The sequence below is a fragment of the Hemiscyllium ocellatum genome, chromosome 7 (assembly GCF_020745735.1).
Source record: "Hemiscyllium ocellatum isolate sHemOce1 chromosome 7, sHemOce1.pat.X.cur, whole genome shotgun sequence".
In the NCBI taxonomy this organism is placed as follows: domain Eukaryota; kingdom Metazoa; phylum Chordata; class Chondrichthyes; order Orectolobiformes; family Hemiscylliidae; genus Hemiscyllium; species Hemiscyllium ocellatum.
The window spans coordinates 90,641,392-90,667,670 of NC_083407.1; the positions used below are offsets into that span (position 1 = coordinate 90,641,392).

The 26,279-nt window shown below is 40.7% G+C and overlaps 1 protein-coding gene across 1 annotated transcript in view; it reads left to right on the plus strand.

Annotated features, from left to right (window-relative positions):
• The window catches only part of LOC132817546 (protein unc-80 homolog), a 270,588-nt gene that overhangs the window by 160,215 nt on the left and 84,094 nt on the right, over positions 1–26,279 (plus strand). The window contains exons 31-39 of the mRNA XM_060828048.1: positions 3,310–3,448; positions 8,170–8,351; positions 10,393–10,524; positions 12,232–12,418; positions 15,217–15,348; positions 15,466–15,609; positions 21,214–21,314; positions 23,692–23,778; positions 24,778–24,961. Coding sequence (XP_060684031.1) covers positions 3,310–3,448; positions 8,170–8,351; positions 10,393–10,524; positions 12,232–12,418; positions 15,217–15,348; positions 15,466–15,609; positions 21,214–21,314; positions 23,692–23,778; positions 24,778–24,961 — 1,288 coding nt within the window. The remainder of the gene's footprint in view (positions 1–3,309; positions 3,449–8,169; positions 8,352–10,392; positions 10,525–12,231; positions 12,419–15,216; positions 15,349–15,465; positions 15,610–21,213; positions 21,315–23,691; positions 23,779–24,777; positions 24,962–26,279) is intronic.

Here is a 26,279-nt window from a genome sequence, read left to right on the forward strand (position 1 = left end):
GTGATTCAGCTTCTTTTTCCAAGGCTGCAAACTGCAAACTCTGTCAAACTACCATCACTTATTCACAGGCTCAACTCCAGTTTTTCACAGAAAGCTTCACCAAGCCCATGGGGCTTTACTCCCTCAGTTCTAACCTCACGCAGTTGCACAAAACAAGTAGTTGTGTGGTTTCCTTCAGATTGCCACATAGTTGCGCTGAACTATTAATGGCGCATGGTTTCTCCTGAGCTCTCCACAGCTCCTTGGAGTGTTTTGAAACCCTGACTGTAACTGCCTAGCTGCTGACTAACTCCAGGAACCTCTCCCCAAGTTTCAGAAACACAGACCAGTTTGACTTCTCACAGAGATGCAAACTTCACAGATTCAGTGCAGTTCAATTGACCTTTCAGCTTTCCAGCTACACCATGCTTTCTTGAATGCAACTTGCTCATGATTCAGTCTATGCTCTTCTTTAACTAACTATTGCCCAGAACTACTCTTCGAGTGACCCCGAGCAGGTTTGAGCAGCTGACTGAAAATCTGACAATAGCCCCTACCCTTGTATCAAGGCCAATACGAACGCAACTAATGTTGCTGAAACTGATGCATGAGCTGCTTCAAATCGTGTGTGTGCAGATTTCAGGGACCATGGTGATAATGGGTTAGGGGTTAAGAGAATGAGCAGGGGAGAGGCGAGAGAGGTTGGGACCAGAGTGGAGAGGGACAGATTCTGAGGACCCGGGAATGTAGGACAGAGATCAGGATCTGGGGAGGAATGGTAGGGGAATGTGCCAGGCAGGGGTGGGGGCTCAGTGGGAGTGGGATATGGAAGGAGGAGAGACTGGGAGAGGTTGTCCTGGCTCCTGGGCTCCTATTGTTGCCCCTTCCCATACCCCATGATTCCTAGGCTGTCTTTGCTTCTCCCTTCAGGGTTGCCCTCTGTCCTCACACCGTCTCACTACCATTGAAGCCCAGTTTAAAATGGTGCACACTTCCCATGCATGCGCAGTAATGCATTTGCGCATTTTGTCTCCAAGTCTATGTGGTGATGTCACTGTTTGGAACCCTGCATTCCTCAATGAGCACCCATGCATAGTTTCCCACAACTGTCAGTGTCAGCAAACCCTGTCCTTGTGGAGCAATCATATGTAGCAATCAGCTGTGGAACTCAGATGCAGAAACCTTTGGAATTTTCTGTCATCTCAATGTTAGTATTCAACATATGCCAGCTCCAACAGCATAGAATTACATGGGATAATAAGCACAGCCAAAATGGCTTCCGTACACACCACAGACTCTGTTCCTTCGCTATTGACAGTAACTCTCTCCTTTGCAACTGACTGACGCAGATCCAGACTACTTATCGCTTGGATGTCATGCTTGATCCCAAGTTGAACTTCTAGCCATATGTCTACCTGACCTCTAAGGCTACCTCTTTCTACCTTTGTAACACCACCCAACCTGACCTGTGCATCAGCTCATCTACTACTGAAATTATATTTCAATGATTCTGCCTCTCCATCAATTTTAAGCCATTTAAAATTCTGCAAGTGCCATTCACCAATATCTCAGGTGCTCTGCTTTTCTGTATTGGCTCCTTTTTAAGTAATATGCTGGGTTTTATAACTGTTGTATGAAGCAGTGGTTCTGCTGCTGTTGATGTTACATTGGTTCCATTCTTTCTGCTGATGTTGAACACACTCAGAGAGTGGAAAAAAAGAGTTCTCCTCTAGCATTCCAAAGTAACAGATGTATCTGTATCAGTACCTTAAGATCCTGGTGTTTATGTCTGATCAAATGTAGTTGTAATGATTACTTTCAAGCAAGAACCTTAGTTATTTAAGAACAATGTCTATTCTGAAGATAATCTATAGTGGAGTATCCTCTTCCACTAATCATTTGACATGTCCAAGACAAAGATCGTGAAACATGCATTAAGTAAAAAAGTAATACTTATCAAAAGTTGGAAAGTTTTACTAACTTTTATTGACTCAGTTATTGAGTCTTGCCTCCTGATTAAATCTTGGGTGGGTGTCCTCTCTCTCTGTCAATTTGGATTTAGATATCTCTTTTTCTTGCTGTACACAACTTAACATACAGTGTGGCAGCAGGATAATATGGCATGATAACACAAAATGCAACAAATTGCACTCCATTCGCATGCTCATAAGTAACAAGAGAGAAAGAAAGAAAGGTTATGTAACAACAAAACTAATTGATTCATTGGACTGTCATATAATTTGAAATAGATTGGCTCCTTTTAGGCATAATTGTGCAATTAACAAGTTAATGCCATATTAAAAGTACTATTTAATATAAGGCACACAACTCCAGGTTAAAGCTTCCATCATTAACTTTCCTTCACACATATATGGTTTTTATGACAGAGGAGGTTAGTGAGTCTGAGGATAGCTGCAGATAACGTACCATTTGAAATGTATTGTCTTCACAGCACTAACTCTGTAATTAACCCTCAAATTGCAGCTTTGTACATTGTCCTAGGTTATGCAATATGCTTCAATTGTCAGATAAAAATGTTTCTACATCTTCAAAGATACAGCCACATGAGAGCAGTTTCTGACACTGAGTAAAATTAAACAGACTCAACATTAGGTTGAATGATCAGTGAAATTTGACTATTACAAATGATTGCTGATTATGTTTAATTACAATACTAGGTATGGGTGTGCAGTCATGTAATCTTAGACTGTAGGAAATCCTGCTACTGTTAACTTGAATGATTGTTTCACACACTGCTCTCTGTTGAACCTATGGAAACAGATCAAAATAAAGGTAAAGTTACCATAGACCTACTGTACCATAGAACTGCTTTCCCATCAGAGAGGGAGAGAGATGACTAGTGGTGGTTTACCATGCCTCAGGTGAGGGGGAAGGTTGAGAAGAGTCCTTCTTGGTAACCTCAGCTGGTAAAGGAATTGTTCTTGTGCTGTTGGCATCTCTCTGAATTTTGATTTATGAAAACATTGATGTCTCTGGTTGCAACTGGGAATGTCCACAACATAAAAATTAATGATGGCTCTCTCACCCTGTATGCCTCTGTCCAAGTTTTTTTCACCCTATGATCTATACATCCTTGCTTATGATGATCTGCCTGTACTGCTCATAAACAAAGCTTTTCACAGCACTTAGCTACACATGACAATAAATAAATCAAATCACCTACATTCTGTCACCATTAAAATTTGGTTTGAAATTTATAACATTTCCACATCACCCTTGATCCCCACCCATTTATCTTGTGTGGTTAAAATTGCCCCCAATATAATTGTGACATAAAATATTTCAATATGGTGTGTTTTTTTTATATAGGTGATGAGTCTGTCTCCAGCCCCACTGTCTTTGTTGATCAAAGCAGCTCCTATACTGACTGAAGACATGTACAGTGACGTACAGCCTGCAGCATGGGAACTTCTCCTCAGTGTGGATGAACACATGGCTGCTGCAGCTGGTAATGTACATTTAAGCGTGAGGAGAATTACTGTACTACTCCTGCACCTAGTTAAATGCTTCAAGGAGATGCCTTCTATTATTTTAAAGAGCCAGATGTTTGGTTGGTGACCCTACTGCAGCGTAGAGTCATTTGGCACAGAAGGAGGCAATTTGACCATCGAGTCAATGGTTGCTATTTGTAGAGTATCCTGGTCAATCACATTCCCCTACACTCTAGCCCTACCAATAGATTTCCCATCACTACATGTCTACTTTCCTTTTGAAATCATCTCTTTTCCAGGCCATTATCACTCAAAGTGTAAAAACATTCTTCCCAGTGACCACCTTGCTTCTCCCATACAGAATCCCAAGCCTGCTCTTGTGTTGTCAGCTAATGGTACCAGCATTACGTCTGAGTTGTCTAAATCCATCATAATCTTCTACATCTCAGTCAAACATTCCTACTATCTTTGCTCCAAAGAGATCAAATTCAACTTCTCCAAACTAATGTTGCAGCTGAAATCCTTCTTTCATTTTTGTAGAACTAATCTGCATCCTCTCAAGGACACTATATCCTTTGTAATGTGTATTGATCAGAGCTAGAAGCAATGTTTGAGGTCTAAACAGCCATTATTAAAGTTCAATATAATTTTTCTATGTACAAAATACTTCTATTGATGAAGTCCAAAATCTCTCATAATTTGGTAACTACTCTCCCCAGATGGCCTTCCTTTTTCAACGATTATTTCACAGAAACCAAGAGGACCCAATGTTCCCGCACACTCATTTGATCTGGGTATTCAGCCAAAATTGATATTTTTCATTGTTTTTACCAAAACTGATCACCTCACACGGTAGATGGTTGAGGTAATATATGGAATGAAAGTTGAAAGGGAATATGTAGTCAAAAGACTGTCCGTATTCAAATGCCAAATTAACTTGGGGTGGAAATGGTTGAAGGGATTGCCATCATCTACATATAGTCCCTCGATAAAATTGGAGGATCTAGAAAATCGGGAAGCTGCAAATATGATGCCTTCATTCAAGAAAGTGTATTGTATATTTACCAAGTTGGCACTAACTCACCTATTTGTAATTTCAGTTTTGTTAACCAAACAATTTTTGTGGTAATTTGTCAAACATTTCCTTAAAATTCACCACTGCATTCCCTTCATCAAATTTGCTGTTATTTCATCAAAGAATCAATTAGATTAGTCAGGCACAATCTATATTTTACAGGTCTATGCTGGGTCTCCCCAATAAACTCAAATCTCTTCAAGTGCCAGTTACATTTCGCTTTGATAATTGTTTCTAAAATCGTTGTTAGTCGGAATATCCTTACAATTTTTTAAAACAAAGGTGAACGATATTCCCACTAACAACAGGCCTGTTGTTAGTGGGAGGATCCTTACACACTTGTTTAAAAAATGATGTCACATTTGCCACTCTTCAAAACTTAGCATATCCCCTCTACTTAGGGAAGATTAGAAGATTATGCCAGTCTTTCCACTATCGCCATACCCAGCTCCCTAAGAAATTTTCGAGGAGAAAGTGAAAACTGCAGATGCTGGAGATCAGAGCTGAAAATGTGTTGCTGGAAAAGCGCAGCAGGTCAGGCAGCATCCAAGGAACAGGAGAATCGATGTTTCGGGCACAAGCCCTTCTTCAGGAATGAGGAAACTGTGTCCAGCAGGCTAAGATAAAAGGTAGGGAGGAAGGACTTGGGGGAGGGGCGTTGGAGATGCAATAGGTGGAAGGAGGTCAAGGTGAGGGTGATAGGCCAGAGTGAGGTGGGAGCGGAGAGGTCAGGAAGAAGATTGCAGGTTAGGAAGGCAGTGCTGAGTTCGAGGCAGGTTAGGAAGGCGGTTCCGACGGTTGGAGGAAGAGCGCCTCATCTTTCGCCTAGGAACCCTCCAACCACAAGGGATGAACTCAGATTTCTCCAGTTTCCTCATTTCCCCTCCCCCCACCTTGTCTCAGTCAAATCCCTCGAACTCAGCACCGCCTTCCTAACCTGCAATCTTCTTCCTGACCTCTCCGCCCCCACCCCACTCTGGCCTATCACCCTCACCTTGACCTCCTTCCACCTATCGCATCTCCAACGCCCCTCCCCCAAGTCCCTCCTCCCTACCTTTTATCTTAGCCTGCTGGACACACTTTCCTCATTCCTGAAGAAGAGCTTATCCCGAAACATCGATTCTCCTGCTCCTTGGATGCTGCCTGACTGGCTGCCCTTTTCCAGCAACACATTTTCAGCTCCCTAAGAAATTTGCCTTGTACACATAAACATTAGTCCACAAGGCCGCACAGAACAGGGCTGCAGTTAGTTTTTAATCTTTTCGTTGTACATTTATAATCCTGGAAGCAGAAACACCAAAACAAATTCTGCAAGAGATGCTTTTCTGCTGAAGGGTGTGAGTGATAGTCAGCCTCCTTGTTACGCAGTCCTTCTGTGTGAGGTTTCCCTGCACTCCACAGGTGGGACATTCCATTGATTCCATGCAGGATTTTCCTAAAAAGCACAAAGTCTTTTTTTGTCTAGAGCAATTCTCTTTTCAGAAACAAACCCTACTGGAATGAAAAATATCCATAATAGTTTTGGGTTCCAATCCGTCACTATGACATTAATTTAAAATAAACTACCTTATAGAAAATAATGTGGTGATTATTCTAAAGATGCGACTTATTTTGTTTTTCTCAGCAATTGTTTTAATTAAGTTGATTCAAATTGACAGGGAAGAACTGAGATTAATAAAAAATATTTATCAGTAAAGGCCCTTATATAACAAACTGATCAAAAGCGTTCAGAGGAGACACTTTCTTCCAGTCACAGGTTTAAGTGCTGCCTTTGCCAATTAACAGTCTAACAGTCATACAATTGGAAATACACAAAAATCAGAAATAGCTGGAGACATTCAGTAGGTTTGGCAGGATGGCGAGCAAATACAGTTAGTATTTCGTGTCCAGTGACCCTTCCTGAGAACAACTATAGGAGTCAGAGGCTTATGCCCAAAACGTCGATTCTCCTGCTCCTTTGATGCTGCCTGACCTGCTGCACTTTTCCAGCAACACATTTTCTAGCTCTGATCTCCAGCATCTGCAGTCCTCACTTTCTCTGAGTCATACAATCCATTCAGGCTTCCTGATTGGAGAGAGGAACTACTGATCGAAGACTTACCAGTAGAACAACATTTGTGATGATTATTTTTTTTCCCCAATTGGAGCTGGGAAATATTAAAACGTGACCTGAAGCTCCTGAAAGGCTAGCAAGTTGGAAAATTTGCTGTAATTGTTAGTTGACACCATAACGTATTGTAACTTCACAATGATCAGGGAAAGTATAAAAGCGAGATTAGAAAATGTTTTTTACGCAGAAGGGGGGGGTTGATATTCAGAATTGGAGCAATGGCCATAAATTATTTATAAAACTAATAATTTGAATTTTTAGAAAAGAAGCACATTAAAGAATCTGTTCAGGAAACAGGAAACTGGAAGATGATGAAGTGTTTTGTTTGAAGAATGAATAAGTTTTTCAATTCTTTCAAGGCATCACATGATCCTAAACGGGAAGGAGAGAAAGCATTGTTGGTGCACCATCTAGTGACTGCTTTTGAGGGCTAAGGAAATGACAGCGACGTTGCAAATTCATTACTAAAACATATCTTATTGATCCATATACATATTTTCTCTTAAATTGAATCTGAAGGTAGACATATTCATAAGAGATTTTACTTGAGAGTCCAGCTGGACCAGCAATGAAGTTATTCAGTTTTTGACTGTACTAACATTTATCTCTGGTCTGCATGCCATAACTTGTTCTCTTATGAGAATAAGCTCTGAAGGATTTATTCACTCTATGTTGTTTATTGTAGAATCACACAATCCCTACAGTGAGTAAACAGGCCATTTGGCCCAACAAGTCCACACTGACTCTCTGAAGAGTGACCCAGATTCATCCCCCTATCCTATCCTATGTGGTCCTGCATTCTTCATGGCTAATCCAACTAGCCTACACATCCCTGGACAGTATGGGCAATTTAGCATGGCCATTCCACTTAACATGCCCATCTTTGGACTGTGGGAAGAAACCGGTGCACCTGGAAGAAACCCATGCAGGCAAAGGGAGAATGTGCAAACTCCACACAGACAGTCGCTCGAGGCTGGCATTGAACCTGGGTCCCTGACTCTGTGAAGCAGCAGTGCTAACCACTGAACACTTATGTTTGCTTAATTATTAGTATAATAACTAATATATTAATTAATTAATATAATAATTAATAATTAATAAATAATAATTAATATAAGGTGTCAGCATCAGCTTATTTTCACCACTCTGAGTCAGAAGGCTGTTTGTTCAAGTCCTCCTTCAAAAAGATGGATGCATTTTATAGCTCGGCATTTAGTAAGGGAGTATTACATTGTGGGAAGTCTTGTCTTTCATGTGGACTGTTAAGCTAAGTCACTATGTATTCTACCAGTTGCATGTAAAAGATCCGACCAGAAGGCATTATGTTGAAGAAGGATTCTCTGTGGTGCGCTGACCAGCATCCATCTCACAAATCATCTCACTTATCTCTTTAATTGTTATGAAATTATATTGTACATAAATTCACTGCCATGTAGACACTTTGCAGTGATTACATTTCAAACGTATTTCATTATTTGGAAAGCACTTTAGACTATGCTGATGCTATGAAAAATGTTAAATAAATGTAAAACATTTCTTCTTTCTACCTACAGCGGCCATGTTCCTATTGTGTGCAGTTAAAGTACCTGATGCTGTATCAGATATGATGATGTCTGAATTTCACCACCCAGAAGCAGTACAACGCATCAATGCCATTGTGAAATTTAATACACTCTGGAGATTCAGGTACCAGGTTTGGCCACGTATGGAAGAAGGTGCTCAGCAGATCTTTAAGGTAGGCTTCACAGGTTTCAGTACCTTCTCCTTTAACTTCATTCACTCCCTGCAAACAGAAACTATTGCAATGAGAACCCATACAGTTCCTAGCTCTGCCTGTCTTATCTTAGGCTATGTGGAGCATTTTATGTTCCAGTCCTACTTGGGATCTACATCCACACACAGTTTTTCTGGAACATTTCGATGAGTGCCATCTCTTGTTTTTACCCAAATTATCACCAACTTGGCTTTGAATTTCTATCCTTTTTATCTTTTTGATCCATCAACAAATCTTCCCTTCCCTACTTCACTTTCTTTATTGTCTGCTCTGGGACTTGGCTGTTGCCATTATTTACTGTCAACCCATGATTCCCACAGTTCCATTTAACATGCTTCCTGTCACTCAACTTGCTGTAAGGACTCTCTTTCTTTCTCCAATTTTTTCCATCTACATTGCATTGGTTCCAATGTGCACACTTCCATACCCACAACTTAAGAAGAAGAACTTCAGCAAATGAGGTTGTAAAGTAGAGCATTTTGTGGAAGATGTACAGTCCCAGGTATAGGCCTTCAGTGGTTTTATGCCTGTAAAGACAAAGGAAAGCCTGATCCACATTGACACTGAGATTAAAGTGGTGCTCTGCAATGAAGCAAAATTTAAGCTACTACAAATCAACCTAATTTTATAGTATTCCTTCAATTTTCCTGAACAGATTAATCCCTTCCATTGTGGTTGACAAAGCCCTTGAATGTTTATGTTTGGTTTTCTATAGTTTTTCACTCATCCTTCTTGATAAAGCTATGATGAGGTTTCCCTTGTGCTGAGCTTCCAAACCACCAGCCACTTGTTTCAAAAGATCATCTTCCACTCTGCACCGAATTCAAAGTGATGCCACCAACAAACACATTTTCCCCATCTTTCCTGTCAACTTCCAAAGAGACTGCTTTTTTGTTGGTACTTCAGGCCACTTCCCTCAACTGCCATCCAAAATGCCAATCACATTTTCATACAAAAACATTGAAAAATACATCCTCCCTTTAACCCTCTCTCCTTTATCTCAGTCATAGTCCCAAACATTCCTTCCAGGTGAAACAGCAACTTACTTGTATTTCTTTCAATTTAGGCTCTGTGCTAACTGCACGCCGTGATATCTCTTCTGCATGGGGAGATTGCTTGCTTTCAATCTGTTTGTATGACCCTGAGGTCCCAACCACTTCCTACTCTGAATTCTCTGTCCTCAGTGTCCTATGATGTGGAAGTGCCGGTGTTGGACTGGGATGTGCAAGGTCAGGAGTCACATGACACCAGGTTATAGTCCAGCAGGTTGATTTGAAATCACAAGCTTTAGGACTGCTGCCCCTTCGTCAGGCTCCTTCATCTGATGAAGAAGCAGCGCTCCAAAAGTTGTGACTTCAAATAAACCTGTTGGAGTGTAACCTGGTGTCATGTGACCTCTGACTTTGTCCAGCCCAGTCCAACACTAGCACCATCACCGTTCCAACAAAGTTCAGCTGAAGAAATATCACCTCATCTTTAAATTAAGCTCTTTGCAAGTCTCCAGAGTCAGTTCTGAATTTGTTAATTTCAGGTCATAAATATTGCTGCTACATTTTCAGACAGGAACTGGACCAAGAGCAGGTAGAATGGATTAGTTTAATTTGACATCCTGTTCGGCACAACCCCGTGGGCCGAAGGGTCCATTGCTATGCTGTACAATTCTATGTTCTAACTGGTGGTATGATTTTACTTTTGTCATTGAGATTTTCTCTCAATCCATCTTTTATTTCTTTACTTGTCACTGTATCATTGCACCTCTTCTGATATTTATTACCTTTGATGATCCTCAAGGACATATTCACATGTATTTCCAGAAAAGTGGTCATACTTCTTTGAATGTTCACGTTTCTAGATGTACTTCTTCAGTGCCTGTGAATCATTAGAGATGCAATGTAATAAATCAGTCAAAATTACTGTTTTACTTAGCAAATATATACATTATTGAATGCACTCTTTCTATCATCCATTTTACCTAATGATTTGTTGGTTTATCTTTTTTAAGATTCCACCACCAAGTATAAACTTCACCTTACCTTCTCCAATTTTGGGTATGCCATCTGTACCAATGTTTGATCCACCTTGGGTTCCCCAGAGCACTGGCCGTGTGCAGGATCCAATCAGTGAAGATCAGTCTGTAAGTATTAGCTGGGCCAACAGCTTTTGAAAGTAAAGTCTCCGCTTCATTTGTTATTACACTTTCCAGTCATTGTTAAGAAACAGTAAAATCAGCCTATTCCATGAAGCAATAAAGATCTTCCAAGTCTGAAAATGTCATATAATAACATGTGTGATGACCAACTGTTTGTTTCTAAATACCTTGTATCACTTGTGGGAAGAAGGATAACTTTATCAGTTTGTTCTCTTAGTGTGGTGTCTTGCTTTTTGAGAGTGCATATCAGAGCCTCTGGTAGGTTCGGCCTATAATTTTCAAACTTGAACTGAAGCTGTGAAGTCTAAAATGCCTCATTTTAAGGATAAAGCATTCATTAGAAGAAATATGCAGAATAATTGGGACTCAAGATTTCTATTCCCCCATTGTAGCAGCCACCTTTCTTCCTCAGTTGCAGCCTAACCTCTCTTTCTCTGGACTCCCAGCTTCTCCCTCTCTTCCCCCTCCTTTGCATCCTCTTGTGTCTCCATCCTCTCACAGCTTCCTGCTCCTCACTTTACTCCTTGCAGACTCCAGTTGTTTTTTCCCTCCACTTTGCAGCCTCACTCTCTCTCTTCCACAGCCTTTTACACTCTTGTAGCTACTTTCTCTCTTGCCCTTTGCTGCTTCTCTCTTTCACCGACCCCCATTTTCATCTCCTCCTTCCACAAACCTTTCAACCCCTGTCTCTAGCCCCTCCTGGAACCTCCATCTACCTCTCTCTTCTGACTTCACCCCTGCAGCCTCCCCATTATTCATCTTTCTTCCATTGTTTGAACCCACCCCATGCCAGCAGCCTTCCTCTCACGCTCTTTCTGTGTGAAATAATCGTCCCTCAGATGCCTCACAAATCTTTCCCCTCTCACCTGTATGGGGCCCTGGATGGAGATGACAAGGGTGGTGTGCCAACAGGTTTTGCATGGTAAAGCACATTGTTTAAAATGAGTGGATATCTGCTCTGATGAAGAGATGTTCCACTCCCAAGCATCCCAGATGTCCACCTGTTTTGAACAATGTGCTTTTTCCCCCTCTGACATTCATACAACCCTCCACTGCACCATCTCCATTCCCCGCTCCACTGCTATAAAACTCCTGCCCCCAAACACAATAAAGACAGTGTCACCCTTGTCCTCACCTGCCATCCCAAAAGTCTCTGCATCCAATGCATCATTCTTAAACACTTCTGCCAATTCCAACTAGACCCACCACCAAGAACATCTTCCCCTCCTTACCCCTCTCTGCCTTCCACAAGGACCGTTCCCTTTGCCACTCCTTGGTTATACCCGAAACGATGGACTACTCCACCTCCTGGTTTGCTGTGCTCTTCCAGCCTTGTGCTTGTACAACCTGTATTCCGACTGGCCCGCCAACTTTCAAAGCCTAGCGGCAAGTCATATTTGGACAGTGAGCCCACCGTCTGGCTATGAATTTCATGCCAAGTGAGTGTTTCCTACAGTCTGCTGACTTCTGACCCCCATTAGAACTTGGCAACAGGGTTCCAAGGCCCACACGGAAAGTTCTGGCCCAAGGCATGTTACCGTTCTAGTTTTCACATATCGTATATTTTCGCATTGCATACAAAATGAAATGACAACATAACAATCCTCTTTTAAAAATATTTAATGTAATTGATCTGCTGCAGAAGTGCAAAATGATTCTATTTTGATGATTTCAATGTACAACCTGTTACAGAAATCATTTTCCGCTCGTGCGGTTTCCCGGTCCCACCAGCGAGCTGAGCATATTTTGAAGAACTTGCAGCAGGAAGAGGAGAAGAAGCGACTTGGTCGTGAGGCCAGCCTGATCACAGCCATTCCTGTCACACAAGAGGCCTGCTATGAACCGAGCAACACGCCACCACCCGAACTGGAGGAGGAAGGTAGGTCTTCATACGAAGCATTGCCCGGTACCCTCAACAATGTTTTCAAAAACACATCTTCACGTTTTTCCCTCAAGAGATATTGATCAGCCTTCATCTTTGAATTCTGAGTTGGTGTCACTCTGATGAGGGGAGTCTGTTGGAAATCAAGACCCACAACTCCACAAGTTGTGCCTGTAGTGAAAGCATCTTATTCAGTCACAGAAATAGTCTGTTTGTTTCTCTTTATTACTGTGATATAAAACAATAGAGATTTTCATCAGGTTTCTGCCATAAATTTTTTAAAACGCCTTTATGAAAAACATACTTCAAATAGGTAATTAAACTGATTGTCAACTAAGATACTCCACAGGATGGCTTAATTCCAAACACATACATGTGCACGCACACACACACACACACACACACACACGCACAACACAACTTGCCATTTTTATAAATGCACTCTAAAGTCATAGAGGTGTACAGTACAGAAACACCCTTTGGTCCAACCCGTCCCTGCCGACCAGATATCCCAACCCAATCTAGTCCACCTGCCAGCACCCGGCCCATATCCCTCCAAACCCTTCCTATTCATATACCCATCCAGATACCTTTTAAATGTTGCAATTGCACTAGCCTCCACCACTTCCTCTGGCAGCTCATTCCATCCACGTCAGAACTGTTCCCAGTACTCCAGTTGAAGTGTTTTACATAAGTTCAGCATTCCCATTTCTTCTTGAATTCCATGCCATATTACTCAAGCCCAGGATACTATATGTTTTTTAATTGCTCTGTCTTGTCCTGCTATCTTCAGTGATTTTTATGCATATACATCCAGGTTCCTCTGTTTTTGCAGACCCTCTAAAATTGTACCTCTAATTTTCTATTTTTCTGTCCATGTTCTTCTCACCAAAGTGTTTCATCTCACACTTGTCTGCATTCATCTTACACTTGTCTGCATTCATCTTCATCAGCCACATGTTTTCCCTCCCCAGCAATTTATCAATAGTATAATACTTACAATGATCCTTAGAGACTTCTGTATTCTCCTCTGAGTTTTGGGAAGTATGAATGTCTATGACCAGTGCCCCTGTAATTTCCAATCTTTCCACCTTCAATATCCCTGGGATGCATCTTCCCCAATCCCAGTCAACGTCAGGTACAGAAAGCTGAACCTTTCGAGTGGCCTCACCGTGGCTTCAGCAGCATCACCTCTTAGCAATTCCCCCACCTCTGTGTGCACACCTTATTCTTGGTTCCTATCAGTCTTATGCTTTATTTTACCACTGTTTTAGAATTGAACTGCCAACACACACTGTTGCGATTTCCCTTGATGTTAAGTGCTCGTCATTTTTCACAATCCTCTTTGCTTCATTCCAAAATAATCTCATGCTAAACTCTTTGCAATTAAGAACTTGTCAAAATCTTTATTTTTCAAATTCTCATAATCTATAAATGTATATTTTGTTCCCTATAAAACCAGGTTTAGCCCTTTGCTTGATGAATCAATCCATGGCCTGGGAAGTGTTTATTAGATTGCTATATAGTTTAGAAAACCTAATTAGTGCTGTTCCATAAGCTAATGGCACTGAAGGAATTACCTCCAGCCAATCTGATGTTGTCACATTGTCTTTTATATCTGATATATGATTTTTGTAAGGTCGTACAGGACATTGGTGAGGCTTTTTCTGGAATACTGTGTGCAGTTCTGATCATCCTGTAATGGGAAGGATATTATTAAGCTGAAGAGGATTTAGAAGAGATTTACCAAGAAGTTGCTGAGTATGGAAGATTAAAGTTAGAAGGAGAGGCTGGATAGGCTAGGACCTTTTTTTCGCTGGAGCATTGACCTTGAAGAGGTTGATAAAATAACGAAAAGTATGGATAAAGTGAATGGCAGGTGTCTTTTCCATAGGGTGGGGAAATTACAAGATTAGGGGGCATATTTTTAAGGTGAGAAGAAAAAGATTTATAAAAGACACAAGGGGAAATTTTTAAATACAGAATGTAGTTGTTGTGTGGAACGAATTGCCAGAGGAATTTGTGGATATGGGTACATTTACAACATTTAAAATATATTTGGATAGGTACATTATTTGGAAATATTGGGAGGGATATGGGCCAAGTGCAGGAAGGTGGGACTGGATTAGTTTAGAATTATGGTTGGCAGGGATTGGTTGGACTGAAGGATCTGTTTCAGTGCTGCATGACACTGTGACTCTGAGTGGAAGCATTTGAGTTCTACATAAATACCTGAAGGAAGCAGAAGCAATCAGCATTGCTCCTGAGAGTCCCTCATAATAATGACAGACTAGGAATGGAAATTCTACCAATTGCTCTCATGTAATAAGTTACCTTGTTGAAGAGACAAGTGGGTCTTCTGTATAGTAGTCCATTCTCTGCCAGTTATAATTAGACTGGACCTAAACTCAACACACAAAAAAAAACAGGATTGGTGGGCGCAAGCTTCCCAAACCGGAATACTGATGGCATCTGAAAATATGACATGCACAACTTTCTCCACGACTTTACAAAGCGTTCCCTTTTTGGCGAGACAGTGGATTCAGTTCAAAACTTAGTTTTAAGCAAAATCAGAGAAAACTGAAGTTGAGGTAAACTGGTAAACGAACTTTGTCAGGATAACTATCCTCAACTAATGCGATGGACAACATGTCAAAGTGCATATTTTGTTACAAGGTCAATAAATACTAAAGAAGTGTAACCAGAAGGATCTATTTTAATTGTATCTTAAATCTGTGAATTAATGTTTATTTAATTCACTGACCAAGCAGTCTGATTTTTATCTCATTTGCCAGTTGAAGATGCGGCTAATTTAGCTTCCCGCCGACTGTCTGTCAGTCCATCCTGCACGTCCAGTACATCCCATAGAAATTACTCATTCCGTCGAGGCTCGGTATGGTCAGTACGGTCAGCAGTCAGCGCTGAAGGTAAGCAGTGACTGTCATTCATAAAGGACTGGGAGGCAGCTAGGTTGTTCTGTTCCTTCACATATAAGGATCTCAAAAACATAATATATGAAACTGGAATCTATGTTTTCTGAGCAGATGAAGAAGACGCCACAGAGAATACTCCAACACATCATGTAATACAGCCTCCCCAGGCTGTATTTCCTGCATGCATCTGTGCTACTGTGCTGCCAATTGTTCATCTCATGGAGGATGGAGAGGTACGAGAAGATGGAGTGGCAGGTATCTGTTTTGAAATAACTCTATCTTAATTAGCTGTGCATTGCATTTTGGAGAAAACAAGGTTATAAATAACAATTATATGCTAAGCTGCAAATTCAGCATAATTGAATAGTTACCATGTGGTAACTATTCCAGATGATCACCAAAATCCACAGAACATGATAGTGGAATGTAGGAATCTTATAGTCACTCAGTCGATGTCAATCTCTGCTTTGTTTTATTTTGGTCATTTCTAAAGATCAATTCAGAAAAGATTCCCAGAATAGTTATGTTAAAAGGTTCCAGTTTTAGTTTTAAAAGGTTGAAATGTTTGACTTAAAAAGGTAGAGTCAATTCACTGATTTTTAACAGTCCGCTACCTCACCTATAATAAGATCATTTGATTAATCTATATTGATGGGGGAACAGTTGACTACATATATTCAGAAAATACTCATAGTGTGATATTAAAGAGTAAATATCAATTTATTGTTGCACATTGAAAGTTGCTGTAGTCCTAGATGACCATAGCCTGCTTTCTCATTAGGGACACAACTGGTGGTGAGTTTAAATTGAGGGTCGCCGTGCCTCAGGTCAGGTGTGAGGTTAAGAAGGTAGAGCCTTCCTGGTGATCTCAGCCATTAAGAAATAGAACCCTTGCTCATGGCATTACTCTGCATCACAAGCCAACCATCCAAGCTAACCAAGCTTGCTGCAATATCATCACCACCAGTATGGGGCTAGAGTAGTTTGCTGCCACTTCCCCCTTAACTTGATTGGGTCTAAAGGGCCTAATTCGTACACAGTGGGAGAAAGAAACCACAAGCCATAGAGGTCTATAGCATAGAAAAAGGCCCTTTGACGCATCAAGTCAATTCTGTTCAAAAACAACTGCCTAACTATTCTGATCCCAAGTTCCAGCACTTGGCCTATTGCATGCCTTGGTGTAACAATTACATGTCTAAATACTTTTTAAATGTTATGACAGTTTCTGCATCTATCACCCTTACAGGCAGTGAATTCCAGATTCCTACAATCCCCCTGGAAAATAAACATTTTCCTCACTACTTCTTGCCAAGTGAGTCTCAATGAGAACAGGTGAAAGTGAGGACTGCAGATGCTGGAGATTAGAGTTGAGAGTGCAGGGCTGGAATAGCAGGTCAAGCAGCATCCAAGGAGCAGGGGAATCGACGTTTCAGGAAAGAGCCTTCGCTTGACCTTCAATGAGAATAGGCTTTGTCCTTTCAACGAATTGTAGTTTATTGCATGAAAACACTCACCTGCAAGTTACATCAGGAAGGTTGACCTTGGGCAGAAACTTACCAGGCTGTGAACAATGTGGGCATTGGTGAGAAATTTGGATGAATTATGGGAGACCAGCCCTGTGTAGATTCGCAATGTGAGGAACAAACATATTTTAACCAAATGTTACACATGTGACAAGACTAGACCTTAAGAAGTAGGGCAGAATTAGACCATTCAGCCCATTTAGCCTTCTCTGCCATTTCATAGGGGCATGGCTAATCTGATAATCCTCAACTCTAACAGAGGCAGGTACTTCCACCTATTCCAAGAGGGAGAGTACAATGAGCAGGATATCATAGATGTGTGGCACATTGGGAATGAGGTGAGTTTAAGAAGATAGCATGAGAAATCTTGCTAGGTCTCATGGAGAGAAACAGGCACTGAAAGCTAGCAGAGCTGACATCATGATTATTTTAGTAATATTTAGCCTTTTATTGCAAAGACTATGAGGGGACCTTAGATAACATGTCTGTTTTCCTTGAAATCCTAAAAGATGCTCCACATTATCCCATCACCATACAGAGTACAGCCTACTGCAGTCTCCAATATTAGCCCTTTCAGAACAGTTACATTATCCAGCTTGTATATTGAAAATGTTAGTATCCTCATCGAATGCCAAGTCTACCTAATAATCAACAGCAGGTTGCTGTTCTATGCAAATTTTAACATAGAAAAGTCTCTATAGGCGCTTCAGAGAAACATAATTGGACAAAAATCAATACCGAGTCAATGAAGGAGACATTAGCAGGACAACTAACAGCTGGGTTGAAGATGATTGTTTTAAGGAGAAGAGAAAGGCTGATCAAGAGATTAGAACCTACACCATGGATGACACCACTGCCGATGATAAGACAAAATGATTTTGGGATGCAGAAGACCAAGACTTGGAGGAACATAGAATTTTTGAAGGATTGTAGAGTCCTAGAGGTTTCCAGCATTGAAATAGGCCCTTTGGCCCAACTTGCTCATGCTGCCAAGTTTTCACAATTTAGGCTAATTTCATTTGGTCTGCATTTGGTCTGTATCTCTCCATACCTACCCATGTTGCTGTCTAAATGTTTCTTCAATGACAACTTATACTCCCTTCCACCACTACCTTTGGCTGCCCATTTCAGACACTCACCACCCTCTGTGTGAAAACATTACCCCTCTATGCCTTCTAGCTTTGGACTCCCCTATCATGGGGAAAAGCTGTCGAATATCTACCTTAGCTATGCCTCTCATGATTTTATAGACCTCCAAAAGGTCATACCTCAGTCCTTTACTCTTCAGCTATTCAATATCTCCTTAAAGTCCCAGCCTATTCAATGTCTCCTTACAACTTAAACCTTCCAGTCCAGGAGAAGCCAGAGGAGATTATAAGAAGTGAATGTCAAGGCCATGGAAACGTTTGACCTCTTGGTTGGGGATTTTGCTTTGGAGTTGTTGTGGTCCTGGGGGTCTACAGGAGAGGTAAATAAAACTCACCATGGACTACAGTAAGGAATTTTGGTTATGTTAAAGTTTACTTCAAGGCCAGGATTCTGGCAGATTTGGATTGCCACAGTTGAATCTGGAACTGATAAAATCATAGTTGATGAGCAAATAAACTGAAACAAAAATGAAGATATGCAGTGTTATAGAAATGGCCTTTTTTTGACAAAGAAGGTGGAGAAATTGTTAATTCGGCTCAGAACTATTTAACAGACTAAACCTGGTTCATTTTGCAACAGTTATCAGGAAAGAAGATTGAATGAGTGTTGAGGCAATGGTTTATAGCATGCTCTGAGAATTGTGACATCAACCATCCCAATGTTTAACTGAAGAAGGTTGTCTCACATCCATCACTGGGCGTCCAGCTGCTAACCAACTCATAGACAGTAGATGAGTCAAGGGAAGTGATAGAGAGTTAGAGCTGAATGTCATTATGTGTGGAATATGACATAACTTTTGATGATATAACCAGACAGCAATGCTTAGATAAGAAAGAAAATCCTTGGGGAATTCCAGTGAGAAAGGACGATAAAACTTTGCTGGCAATGCTTTGCTTGAAGAGGCAGAATGCAACCGAGTGAGGGCTGTCTCATTGAATTAGACGATGGAGTATAAAATGCGCAAATGAGCATAAAATGAAAGTGTAGATGACTTTCAAAATCTGCAGTGAAGTTGACAAAGAAAATGCTGGATAGTACACAATGATAAAGGACTTTTTGCTCTAATTAGGATTCTCAATGTATGTAACAACACATACAGGGACTTTGAAAAGAAAGGGAGGCAGGAGACGTTTTAGTAGAATGCAAGTGTATGAGGCCAAGAGCTGTTGCTTTGAGGAAAGGGTGAAGATAGCTTTGAAAGGAGGCTGCTTGTGCCTGAGAGAATAGGAAGTGAAACTGGGTACTCAGCAGAATGAAGTCATGAGACCTGAAAGTGGATGTCATGGATGGTTGAACTTTAAGAGGGCATTGAGTGATGAGGTGGTTAAATCGGAGAAATGAAAACACAGTAACTTTAACACGGAAAAATGCCTGTAGGCACATGGTTAAGGATGGGGAATGGGGGAGAAATTTCTGGAGGCTTGTGATATTTGCCATACGCAATGCACAGTGGAGAGTCCGGTGAAAACTAGTCAGTAGCATTGATGTTTGCCTTGACACTGCATCCCCTTTTAAAGTGTGACTTTCTACTGACTTTCCATTCATACCAGTGAGATAGTTTCAGTAAATTGGCTAGATTCTGGCTTGATACAGAAACAGAGAGCCAAACCTTATTTCCAGTGTACAAACCCCAGGCCAGCCTCATTTCTGGATAGGAACTCCAAAGTTGTGACAAATGAGACCTTGGAGTCAACTTTCAGCAGTTGAAGAAGGAGTCTCTGCACAGGCCATCCAATTCATTAGCAGTTGCATGTTGCAGCCAGGAGGACCACTGAGTTTCTGGGCACTGCCAAAGTAGGTGGGAAACCATGATGACACCTCACGATAGAGACACCATTTAAAGACTTATAAACTGTCCAAGTTGTCCTACCAAAGCCTCCATTGCTACGATTGTCGCATACTAGCCTCTTACTGTGTCTATAGTCCTTACAGCTCAGTGAGTAAATACTATGCGACATATACATCTGATCCCATTGGCCAGCCACTGGGAGGTTCTCACTATTCCATCTAGGGGCTCCATTCTCGTCAAAGACGGAGAGTGTCAATGATATGTGAAGTGCATCAAATCGACCCTTTATTTAATGTAAGTGCTTTCTCACCATTGTTGACATATAGTCACCACTTTACCATAAGTTACATTAACAGGAAAAGCTGAAGGTGGCAACATGTCAGCAGAGTCTATCCCCCAAGTCAATCTCAAGTGTTTGAAATATGTTGTACATGTAATAGGTTGTTGTCCTCATATCGGTGTAATAAGGTTTATTGTTGTTTGTTCAAACTGTGGCTTTATTCCCTTAGCAGGTCTGCTGGATATTGCACCAGCTCATCTTAAAATAAATGTTATTGATCCCTAGTTAAATCATGACTGAAATGTTTACAATTTGGCCCAGGATTGTAATACTTCATTTTGCATGTCCACCATCACACCAGCACAATAAAAGAACTAGAAAACTGGCCTGGCTTATTTTAGAAATTCCTAAGATACACCACCTCCTCTGCTTCTTAAACGTCGTAAAGTTTCAGAGTCATAGGGATGTACAGCACAGAAACAGACGCTTTGGTCCAACTCGTCCATGCCGACCAGATATCCTAATCTAGTCCCATTTGCCAGCATTTGGCCCATATCCCTCTCAACCTATCCCATTCATACACCCATCCAGATGCCTTTTAAATGTTGTAATTGTACCAGCCTCCACCACTTCCTCTGGCAGCTCACTCCATACATGTACCACCCCCTGCATTAAAAAGTTGTCCCTCTCACCCTAAACCTATGCCCTGTAGTTCTGGACTCCTCCACTCCAGGGAAAAAAACCTTGTCTGTTTACCTTAAACACGCCCCTCATGATTTTATAAACCTCTATAAGGTCACCACTCAGCCTCCAACACTCTTCAGAAAATAGCCCTAGCCTATTCAGCCTCTCCCTAAAGCTCAACACCTCCAACTCTGGCAATATCCTAGCAAGTGAAGCTGTTAGGAGTGTAGACCTGGAGGTTCCTATGCCAACTGACCGTAGGCAAGTTGTTTGACTTCATACTGACAATATACTGTATTCCAGCCCAATGAGCGGTAGAGGTCACCAGCCTACACAACTGGGCTGGGCCAATGTCCTCCTTTCTGTGGTGTATTAATGGATGACATGACTCCTGTCTGTTCATCATTGAGTCCTTGTCTCACTCTCGTTTCTAGTGAGTGCTGTAGCACAACAAGTGCTGTGGAACTGTTTGATTGAAGACCCCGCCCTTGTCCTGCGTCATTTTCTGGAGAAGCTCACTATTAGCAATCGTCAGGTAACAGGATTTACTTCAGAAATATTGAAACAAACAGGGTTACTTATTTTGCATTCTATGTTTACTGTGTAGAATTCATTCCATAACCATATTCCCATACCAATTGAAAGACCAGAGAACCGAGGCTTTAAATCCCAGGCAACCTAAAGACTTAAAATTCATTGTTGCTAGTCTGTTTGTTTGAAAACTATGGGTTTGGAAGGAGCAGATAATTTAATTCAAAGACCACACTAAATATTAAGTGCTAAACCAACATTATGGCATGTTAATATTAAATAATATATACATTAATTAAAACAGATTGATTTTTAAGCATGTTTAAAAATTATGTTGTACAACACTATTGGTGCAGAATTTAGACCATAAGATAAAGTTTGAGCCCACAGTGGCAATAAGTAACATCACCTAGGCATTAGAAAATGGTGGGCTGATATCTCTTGATTTTTTATCCATTAATTTTTATGAAGAACCTGTCCATGGTTTGCTGAATTGGTCAAGGTTGTGTGTTGCCAGCAAATACTTAGAATACTCCATCTCCCTTTTTGCATACTTGAATAATGTTATCAATTGATATTTTGCTGAAGTGCTACTTTTTAATATCTTGCCTCTCCTTGAGACCAATAGATCTCACTTTCGAATAAATATAGATCTAGTCAGCTCAAATCCTTCACTGTGTCTGCAAGCCCTGAAAGTGTATTTCTCTCAAGTGCTAATCACAATACCTTTTAAAATCATTGATAATCTCCACTTCCATTGTGCCCAGGGACAGCAAGGTCCAAATCTTTGTCACTCAAATGCATAAAAAAATTGTTCCTCAAATCCCTCTGTAACCCTTTCCAGAACTTTAAATCTTTGTTCCTTTAGCCTTTTTTCCATCATCTAATGAACAAAGCTTTTCTTTGTCCGCCAAATTTAAATCCATTCTAACCTCATACATCTGTAAGAGATTTCCCCTCAATTTTTTTTGTTTCAAGCAAAATAATCCCAGATTACCAAATTAAATTTGTAGCTCAAATTATTTGCCCCTTGAACAGTTCCATTAACTTTTCTCTGCACCTTCTCAAGGATCTTCACATCATCATAACTGGATGTAATACTTTAAATGTGATCGAACTACCGAGCATTTTTTAAGGTTCAGCATCACTTTCCTGTTTTTGTGCTCAATAACTCCAATGATGAAGCTGATGATAATGTCTGCTTTACTAACTACTAATATCCTTCTCATTTCAAGTCTGTTGACTTGAACCACAGGTCCCTGCATGTTCTTAAGCAGAGTGCCATTATATCTTCATTGCCTCTCACTATTCCTTCTGACAAAAGTTAAAGGTCATACTTTGTATTGGATTTACCTGTGATTTGTTTACCCATTCTGTCCTGACGCAGTCCAGTGATGTCCACTTTATTGTCTGCCACACCTCTAAGTTAGTATCATTAGCAAATTTTGAAACTTCACTTTGTAATCTGATATCCAATAAGTACTTTTATTAAAATCACTAGTTCAAGCGCTGACTCTAACTATAGTTCTGGCTTCTTGGAAAGGCAGCCAACAGAATCAAAGATCCCTCCCACCCGATATTAATATTTTCCAGCCTCTTCTGTCGAGCGGATGATACAAAAGCTGAAATACACATAGCAACAACTTCAAGGACAGATTCTTCCCCGCTAATTTTAGACTTCTGAATGGACCCCTCAAATGTTAAATTTAATGTTGACCTCATTCCTTATACACCTTCTCTGCAGCTGTAACATTGTATTCCTCACTATGTTCTATTGCCCTAATGCTTATTTGCTAATGATACTAACTTAGAGGTGTGGCAGACAATAAAGTAGACATCACTGGACTGCATCAGGACAGAATGGGTAAACAAATCACAGGTAAATCCAATACAAAGTATGAGCTTTAACTGTATGGTATGATCTGCCTGTACTGTATACGAAACAAAACTTATCATTGTACCTGAGTACATGTGACAATAATAAATAAAATAAAGTCAAATTTTGGGGAATATCATTGTCTACCATCCCAGTCTGAAAAATAGCAATTTATCACAGCTGGCAGCTTTCTACTCTTAGACTAATATTTTTATCCAAGTGATGCTGACCCATTTATTACAAAAGCTTCAATTTTGTACGGCAGCCTTTTACGTTCCAATAGTATGGAATTTGGTGACTAATAAGTTCATAAAACACATTGGGATAGCGTTCTAATTGTAATGGATAGACTTCTATAACTGCTGATAACGCACATATTCAAATAAAGTCTCGAGACAGAATTTTGGATTATTTTGTCTATTTTAATAAGTAATTTGAAATTATCATTAAGTTAAGAAATTAAGTAGGTTTTCACTTTTTGTGAAATGTTCCTTATTATTCCTAGGATGAACTGATTTACATGCTGCGAAAACTGTTGTTAAATATTGGAGATATGCCAGCTCAAACCTCCCACATTCTCTTCAACTACCTGGTGAGCATTACTCCTGCCTTGTGTCACATTACATTTGGGGTGGGGGTGGGGGAGGATGGGGTGCGGGAGTTTTATGGAAACAGGAGTCTGGAGAGACAACGATAGACCACTGTTACATCCCCTGGGAAGGCTTTCCCATATTACATGACAATCATGAGGTCAGAGATCAGCAGTGGGATCAAGAATCCTGGAATGGCAGAAATATTGCACACTGCGAGCCAGTAGCCAACCAGAGGCTACTTTAGCTCAGCAACTCCATTGAGGACAGGATGGTTGCTGCAGAAGAGACATCCAGCTGAGGCCTAGATCTTCACTGGAGCCCTGGAACTAGGTCACTAGTGTTTTCCTGGCTGTGGATCATGGGTTGGCAATGTTTTTGCAGAGAAGGGGTGGGCAGGGATGGTGGGGGTGGGTTAGATGATGTTCAGCCACAAAGGCAAGAGCGACTCTCAGCAGCAGTCTTCCCATCACTCTTCCAATCTTACCCTCCTCCTGCTTCCCAGTGTGGGATCTGTCTTGGCCAAGTGGACCCTTCCTCCCTGTGACATCACAAGCAACGTGCACAGGTTTGTCCATACTCACTGTACAGCAACAGGCCTGTACATTGCACTTAATCCCAGTGATTGCGGTTTCGGCACTTATTTGGGCATTAATTGGTAATGGGGTAGGAAGGCCATCCACAGGCAGAATTAATTGGGTGGAAATAGAAAGTTTGCATGATCTCCACTTGCCACAATCCCATCTAAATAAATTCTCTCCCCATCTCTGAACCTCCTGGGGGCAAAACAAGAAACACCATCCATCATGGTTTTAATTTGCTTTAAATTGTTTTTACCCATTGCTTGTAAAAAGTATTAACAAAGCTTTGAGTGTGGGAAGGGGCCTATGTAGGAGCATGAACATATGTTGGGCACTTCCTATTTTGATTGTGCAGATTTGTATTACACACCAAAACTGAAATATATTGTTGGTCTGCAGCACTTTTCTGTTGCATTTCAGGTTGGTCTGATCATGTATTTTGTCCGCACTCCTTGTGAATGGGGCATGGATGCAATCTCAGCCACTGTCACCTTCCTGTGGGAGGTTGTTGGTTATGTCGAAGGACTTTTCTTCAAAGACCTCAAACAGACAATGAAAAAGGAACAGTGTGAAGTCAAACTGCTGGTTACAGCCTCTATGCCAGGTAAGGGCACAACTGGCTCAGAAAATGTTCACTACAATGATTCCCAATATGGAGGGATCATCTTATTAACAAAACTAAACATGTTGCGACTCAGTTTAGAAGAATGAGAGATGATTTAATTGAAACATATAGGATTCTTAATTAGCTTGTCAGGATAAATGTTATGGGGATGTTTCCTCTCATGGGAGAGTGTATCTGAGTAAGGGGTACCAATTTAAGACTGAGCTGAGGAGGAATTTCTTCTCTCTGTGTTGAGTCTTTGCAACGTCTTGCTATGGGGGCAAAATCTTTGTGTATGTTTGAGGCTGAGATAGATAGACAGTTAGATTCTTGATCATTTGGGGAATTGAAGGTTGTGGGGAAAATGCAGGAAAGTGGACGTGAGGAATGTCGGATGAACCATAATCCTGTTGAATGCTGGAGCAGGCTTGAGGGGCTGGACAATCTATTTCTGTTCCTATTTTTTATGGCAACCAAGGGCTGCACTAAGCATTGATGAAGTTTGGATCCACATTCCTACTTATTTCCAACTATGATCAATAATGTTTCATCCTTTATGTGAATCCATTGAAGTTATAAGAAAGTGCCTGTTTTAAGTGCAAGCTGTGATTTAACCCTAGACTGTGAAATGGTTGATAACATATTGAGCTCATTGCTATTTCGTCTGTACATCACAATCACTTCTGAAATGCTGAACCAATATCCACATCAAAAAATGTACTGCATAAAACTTTGTGGCAAATGAAATGGTTAAGATTGATCAGAAATAAAGTATTATAGCAGATTTATTATACTTGAAGCAACTTTCAGTTTATTTACTTGTCTTTGTTCAAGTTGAAATTTGGACAGGAAACTGTAGGCCTGTTCATTTGGCTTGAATCAATTTCCTTTTTAATGCTTCTAGGTTGGTTGGAACAATGTTTTAAATTTTTTTTAAGCACACAGCTATGACAATTCAAATAAAATTTATTAAATCAAAGTGAAGGAGCCAATTCCAAGGCTGTCTTACATGAAAGAAAGAGGAAACTTATCGCATGCTACTTGAGACAAAAGAAATAATAAAGCATGGCATCAAGCACAGTTAAGCAGAGGAATCCATTTTAAAAAGAAGAGGTGACTGTATCTACTATGAGTCAGAAGCCACATGACACTAGATTATAGTCCAACGGGGTTTACTTAAAATCACAAGCTTTCAGACCATGGCCACTGATCAGGTGAAGCTCTGAAAGCTTGTGATTTCAAATAAACCTGTTGGCCTAAAACCAGGTGTCATGTGACTTCTGACTGTTACCACCCCAGCCCAACAATGGCATCAGCA